Below are 7,283 nucleotides of genomic sequence, written 5' to 3'. Positions count from 1 at the left end.
TGATCCAGTCTGTGCACTGTTGCTGTGAAATGCTGGCAGGAGAGGTACAGCTTTGTCACCAGAACTAGACTGGTGACAAACACTCCCGAGACATGCTTTCATAGTTTGGTAGTGAGTATTATGACAGATGCAAGCTGCTCTTCAGGTTCTTGTTATCTGTGCTGTATTTCTTGCAACCCTTTTGCATGGCCGTTGACTGTCCACCTGTTTTCATAAGCAGTGAAGTCATTGGCTGCCATCAAAATGGTCCTCAAAATTATCTCCATTTTACCCTATAGCTTATCAAATTCACAGGTATTGCTTGCTGCCACTGAAAATGCCCACAACCCACTGGAATTTCAGAATTTTAGATCTAAGCTAGCTTCTCAGTAGGCACTGTTTATGAAACTACATGTAGCTAAAGGAAAGCTGGAAATTAACCAGGTGCTCAGAAACCAGGAGCACCTTTGTACCAGGAACAAAGAGTGCACATGCATGTAAGGTGTCAAGCAGAGGCTGTATAATGCAACTGGAATGGGAGTAACTGCAATGTGAGTGAGGTGGTGCCAGGAATGAGGCTGGCGCTTCCTCCTTTCAACACCTTCTGGTTCACTCCTGCCTTTCCGAGCACCTTGATACTTAAGCTGCACTGGTGTGGACCCTCATGACCTTTGAAACAGAGTGAGAAGATATTTCACCAACATAAATGCTTAAGAATTGTGGGGCTGAGGCAGACATATGGGAGCTGTGGTGTAAGACAGTGGAGAAGACAGAGGCGTTGGATTGGCAAAGATGAAGGAATGCCATGAGCACAGTAAATGGAAAACTTAAGAGAAAACAAAACAGGTGGGAGAAGGCAAAAAAATGGTGCTATTATCATGGATGGAATCTGGGGAAAGGCCAGGAAATCACAGTAAGAAAGGCAAAACCAAAATGCATTAAATATGTGCCCTGTGCATCTGAACCAGGGAAGGAACACAGCCCTGTTGCAGGTTTTTCACTTGTTTCAAGACAGGCCTGCTTCCACGAAGTGGCAGGAAGCCAACAGGATGAAAAGTCCTCGTGGTGTGGACAGACCAAGACACTTGTCTGGAATACAGATCCTTGAGGGGAAGCCATATGAGAAGTAGCTGAGGTCCCTTTACCTGCTCAGCCTGGATGAGACTGAGGGGAGACCTCATTGCAGTCTACAACTTCCTCGTAAAGGGAAGAGGAGGAGCAGACACTGACAAGAGTGACAAGAGCAGAAGGCACAGCATGAAGTTTTGTCAGGGGAGGTTTAGGCTGGACATTAAAAAGAGGTTCTTAACCCAGAGGGTGGTTGGGCACTGGAACGGGCTCTCCAGGGAAGTGATCACAACATCAAGTCCGAGAGAGTTCAAGAAGCATTGGAAAACGCTCTCAGGCACATTGGAGTCATTTACGGGGCTGGTCCTATGCAGGGCCAGGAGTATGACTTCACGATCCTTGTGAGTCCCTTCCAAGTCAAGCTATTCTGTGATTCTGAGTGGGCCAACACACGGCACACCGTGGGCATCCTCTTTACTGAGCTGGAGTTCAACTGAAGGACGTTTCTGGCAGTCCTCTGCAGGCCTAACAAAGGCGGAACCCGGAATAAAAAAAAAAAAAAAAACAAAAAAAAAAACAAAAAAAAACCAGAAAAAAACCCCAACCAAACTCAAAAACCACACCAACAACAAAAAAAAACAACCCACGAAGGAAAGACTCCAGCCCTGTGCCTGGAGTCGCGGGTCCCCAAATCTGGTAGAATGAGTAATGCGATCACTGACGGAACGCCGGCTCAGGGCATGCTGTTCTCTGCCGCTCTTTCTCCGCTCCTTTTACATAAAAAAAGCTGATTAATGCGTGTCCTTCGGGTCACGCCGGAGCTGGGTTCCGTTAGCCCGACCGCTTCCTTGCCCCGGGCGGGGCCCGCCCTGGCCCGGCAGCCCGCGCGGGAGGGCCACCGCCCTGCCGGGGAGCTTCCTCTTCCTCCAGTAGCGCGGCCGGGGCGGGAGGAGGAGGAGGAGGAGGAGGAAGGGGAAGGGGAAGGGGCAGGGGGCCGGGAAGGCTCCAGCACGGCCGCCGCCGTCGCTGGTGCGGCAGGGGCGGGGCGGGGCGCCGGCTCCTCGCCGCCTCTTGTGTTTTCGCCCCCTTCCCGGCCCAGCTCCGGCCCCTCTCCTCTCGCACCGGGGCGGCGGCGGGGGGCGAGGCCGCAGCGGCGCCCGAGCTGCCCGCGGGAGCCCCGGGACGGGCCTGGGCCGCCGTCTCTGGACTAGGATGTCCCGACATGAAGGTGAGCGGCGCGGGGCGCCCAGGCCGCTCCCGGCGGCGGCGGTGGGGCCCGGCCCGGCCCGGCCCGGCGGCCTTCGGGGCCGATCATCATCATGGCGCCGCCGGGAGCGGGGCCCGGGGCCCGGCGGCGGAAGGAAGGAGAGGCCCGGGCGGGCGGGCCGCGCTCTGCAGTGTCATAGCCGGGGAGGCCGGTACGGCCCGTTCGCCGCGCGGCCTCCGCCGGGCGGGGCCGGGGCCGCAGGTACGGCCGGAGGGGGGGCCGAGCTGCCCCACTCCTCTGCCCGAAGGACGGGCGGAGCGTGGTGCGGCGGGCCCGGCCGCCGTGGGTGGGCGGTGGCGCGGGGCGGCCCTGCCGACGTGTCGGCCGCCGCCGCGGCGGGTCCCGCCGGGCTCCGCACTCCAGGGCCCCCCTGGGTGCCGGGGAAGCGGGGCCCGGGGCAGAAGTGTGCGGGCAGCTTGCCTGGCCCTGACGAGGGGTGGCTCGTGTTCTGGCGGCCCCGGGATCTGTCCGTGTTCCCTCGCTTTTGCCTTGCGGCCGAGGAGGCCGGTGCTGGTATAGTAGTGGTATGTTTTGAGGCCGCCGGAGAAACGTGTTCTCTGTGTGCTGCTTGCCTCTGGTCCCGTTGTGTTTACAGCTGTGCAGGAGTTCAGCGGGTAGTTAGTCGGAAGGAGCAGGGTGGAGGAAGAGATAGAAGCTAAGAAAGCAATATCTTCAGGAAGATGGGAGTATGAAACCAGGAGAGAAAGTTGGTTGGTTTTTCCGTCCTTGTTTACCAGTGGGTAAAGTAGTATTTAAAAAATTAGTATTTTATAAAACCAGCGTTTGTCATCTGAAAAGATAACTTTTTTCCATGTTAGGAGCATAATTCAGTGTTGTCTTCATTTTCCCTTATCTAATTTATCATTTCTTTGTTTCATCTAATCTTAAAACATTTTGACAGAAGCATTATAGGAGAATTCGATATTTGTGGCTTACACTGCTGGCTTCTAGTTAGTAGCTTGATTTTAGGCAGTGTGATTTTAGGCATGGTTTTTGGTTTGTGTCACGGTATTTTGCAGACTTCTTGTTTGTGCAAGTAAGTGTGCATCTCTATCAAAGAATTGCCCTCCTGGAACCCACAAACTTTTTTTGTTTGCTTCTTGAAGCTTAGTAAGACTGCTGCTTTCTCTCCCCTTCCTCCCCTGCCTTCATGTTTTCCCCGGAGGGTGGAGATGGATTTTTTTATGGTTAAAGATGGCAGTTTTTAGCTGAAATGAAATTGATCACAAACTTGCTGGTGGTGGTGGTGGTGTAGTGGGATTATGCAGTCTGCAAGTATCTGCTGTTGTGTATTTATCCATAATACTCTCTTTAATGTACAGTAATGGAATACAGGCTTTTCTAACTTGAACAGGTTAAAATGATGCGAGTTTAATCATAGTGATAAGTGATATCATATGTTGTTCTTTTGTCATTTTCAGTGACAAGTGCATGGACTATTATAAGAAGCGGTGGTATGTGTTAAAAAGACATTCCAGCCCTGTCTTTTTGTTAAAATAGAATTTGAAAGTAGGTTTTCTTGTGTGTTTCTTATGGAGACTGTAGCATGAATTTTCTTTTCAGTTGTTAGATGTTTGTAGCAGGAAAAATTACATTTCCTGTCTTTGATATTTGTTGGTGTTTTTAAAAGGAGTGACTGTGTATGAAATTTGGCTTAATATTCTTTTTCCAAAGCAGATTCATTTAGACACACCTAGTGAGAAAAAAAGATATAATTGCATAATTAATTACTTAATTGGTAAGTGAGTGAGAGATTTGGATCCCAGACCTTGACTTCTCAGGTGTGTGTGTGAACAAACAGTGCATTCCTGAGAACACATCCTCACTGTGAGATTACAAATGACATCTACCACTGTATCCTTGTGATTTTTAAATTTTTTTTAAAGCTAGTCTGTCTCTTAATTTCTCAGTGATTCTCCTCTTGCTTCACACTTCACATGTGTTTTTAGGCAACTATTGTTACAGGGATAGAATAACACATTATGGGAAGGATGACTTTCCAGCTTTATGGAGAAGAGATTTTGGGTCTTGATTTTGGTAGCACCTGGAAATCTGTAGAAATTATATACTCAAAAAGAAAGCTTCAGAACTGTGCAAGGTTATTCACAGCTGACAATTTTTGATTCAGTATGACTAGTTTGGAGATGACTGTCTTGGAAGAGTATGGGAAAAAGCAAGCTTTAATCATGTTTATGTTATTTTTTTCCTGTGTATTTTCTTCAAAATGGTCCGTACACAAAGTTACAAACAAAATTTATTGATATTTCTTGAGAAAATTGGGATGCTGTACCAGTTTTATGGTGGAAATGTATGTATCTGGATGTGTAAATGCTGGTGAAGTTAGAGTTCTTAAAGGCTTGGGACTTGAAGTAGGCTGTAAAGCATTTGATGGAGATTTACTCTTACTTTCCATTGGGCTTTCTTGACTGCTTCTTTGGCATAATAATCTGTACAAAAGAATTGTTTGCGGTGTTTTGGTTAGTTGGTTTTGTTGTTGTTTTTTAAAAGTATGGTTTTGTTATCCTTCACAAAAAGTTTCACCACAGCCTGCTTTTTCACTGTGCTTTCATTTCACACATGAGGTCCAGAGTCCTGTTTCTCCCAAATCCAGGAAAATGGGCACCAACTAGAATTTGAATTAGTGTTGCTTTTTTAATATGTTTATTCAGTGTTCAAGAGACTTCCTTGGTAATGCTTTCAGGAGTTAAGTACTTATCTCTCGGTATTGCTAGGCTCTTCTAATTTTTCAAAACAATTTTTGTTTTGTGATTTGGTGTTAAGAGGCTAGCCTTTGGTTTTGTAGAATGCAACATTTGACCAAGTCATTCCCTGGTCTTGGCATTCATGACGTTCCGTTTATAGGAGCAATATGCTGTGTGTCTCTGGGTTAGCCCCTCTGTGGAGGAATATGTGGTGGTGTAATATTTGGCAGCCTACAAAGAACAGGTAGGTAATTTTTTAATTTTTTTTTTTACGCTGTGGAAAGTTTATGAGGAGACATTTTGCTTATTACATGTGATGTCCTTTTGTGAACATGTGGCAATGATTCTCTTATTTGGCAGTAGACGCCACCCAGGACAGCAGAAAAATCGAGAATTGCGACTTCCAGGAATATCATTACAAGACCATTTCTGCAACTTGTTTTGTGGAAATAGGTCGTAACAGCATTAACTGGCCTGGGTTCAAATTCCCTACAGCTGGCACCTCCAGAGGGCTCCCAGTTCCATATCACCTGCATCACTTAGGTCTCCATATTTCGTGCTCTGTGCTTCACTCCCAGAGCCAGTTCCATCCTTTTCTGCTTGTTCTCACTGGAGGAGGTAGTCTTTAAGCTTCAAAGAGCTGTCGGCAATGCAGGTTCTGAGTTTTTTTGCAGGTCTCCATTTGTCAGTATTTCTTACAAAATCAGTAAAGGTCTGTAGGTAATCCTAGTCCCACGTGAAGTAAATTGTGAATGGATGGTGGTAACACAGCAGGAGGGGAGAGTAGTGATTGTCAGGACCACATGGCCTTTCCAAATATTCTCCTCTGGCTTTGAGATACTTTTAGTGGAGGGAGCCAGTGTTTCTGTGCTCCTTTTCTTTGTGTGTATACATAAATGTGGTGCTTACAGATACTGAAAAATGTGCTTATTTGTAGTGGAAAAGTAAATAAGTAAATTTTTTAAAAGAAACGCATGTAACTTCGTCTTTGAAATTCAGGAAATCATAGTTAGAGTTGAATATATACCAACCACTTAAAAACCATTAGTATAAGGGTATTGTTAGCTTCAGTCCTCTGGCTGTCCTCTGTGTGAAAAGATTGGGAGTCTGGGTTGATGATGTAAACATAAAACTTAATCTGAAACAAACTTCTTGAAAACAATAATAGTAAGAGTTATTTCTGCCCTTTGTAGTCATGCAATAACTGTGTCATACTTGAGCTGCAGAAGGGTACTACAAACTCTAGTGCTCAGCCAGTTGATGCATGACTTAATACTTCATATGGTGTCAGTTAGAAAGGTGCCACACAAATACATAATTAATATATTTTTGCATGTAAAACTTAAAATTTACTTAACAAGACTACATCTTTTTCATACAAAGTACCCAAGACAGGGTGTTGATGAAGTGTGGCATGTAGGAATGAAATGTGTCTCTGTGAGACCAGTTACAACTTGTTGCCTTCCAGTGCTTACTTTGCTTACATCTTTTCCAGACAAGGAGTTTACTGTATTTCACAATACAGAATAAGCATAAATTCTTTCATATGTTGCTGCCACTGAGATCTGTTTTGTAGAACATAAGTCCAGATTAAGTTGTACATATAACATAAAACAGTGAGGTTTTTTTGAATTTGCACTAATATTTGATTCTTCCAAGGCATTTCTATCTGCATATGCAAAGTGTTTCATACTCTTTACTCTATGGTAGCATATTAATGCATCTAATTACAGATGTAGTTCAGTAGCTGAAAATGACTTAGTGTGACAATTTGACTAGCGAGAGCCATGTTCAGGCACAAAAAATGTTAGTATTAAATGTAAACAGCTGCAAATGTGATGATTGGAAATATTTGAACATAGTAATTTGCTTTTTTATTACACTTGTTTTATTTCAGTAGGAAAGTGAATCATCATTTAATGATAAAAAGAGCTGGAAACAGAATTCATATTTTAATCGGTATGATACTTACTGGCTTTATGGAAGCTAGGTTTTAATAAAAGGGTTCTGACTCTGGTTTGGGAAACTGTGTGAACCAAGCTGCTGCTGTTCCTGCAGAGTCTGAACAAGGTCCTCCAAAAGTGTTTGTAAAGGGAGATAGCTTTTTCTCTCTGGTCTTTATAAAAAATAATTACACCATCATGTGAAAAGGGAGAAAAAGATCAGATATAAATTACTGATGTTGAAAGGCTGATAGCCTATACCTTAAGCAGGAAAACTGGAACTGAACTGTGATATTTCTAATGTTATTGGGTGGGAGTGAAGAG

The 7,283-nt window shown here is 45.2% G+C and overlaps 1 protein-coding gene across 1 annotated transcript in view; it reads left to right on the top strand.

Annotated features, from left to right (window-relative positions):
- Positions 1 to 1,841: 1,841 nt before the first annotated feature.
- KCMF1 (potassium channel modulatory factor 1) overlaps positions 1,842 to 7,283 on the top strand; it is a 43,559-nt gene continuing 38,117 nt past the window's right edge. The window contains 2 exon segments of the mRNA XM_041395903.1: positions 1,842 to 2,018; positions 2,020 to 2,275. Coding sequence (XP_041251837.1) covers positions 1,842 to 2,018; positions 2,020 to 2,275 — 433 coding nt within the window.

The sequence above is a fragment of the Onychostruthus taczanowskii genome, unplaced genomic scaffold (assembly GCF_017590055.1).
Source record: "Onychostruthus taczanowskii isolate IOZ18803 unplaced genomic scaffold, ASM1759005v1 scaffold121, whole genome shotgun sequence".
NCBI classification, from domain to species: Eukaryota; Metazoa; Chordata; class Aves; order Passeriformes; family Passeridae; genus Onychostruthus; species Onychostruthus taczanowskii.
The sequence above is the reverse complement of the archived record's forward strand: the minus strand, read 5'-3'. Positions and strand labels throughout refer to the sequence as shown.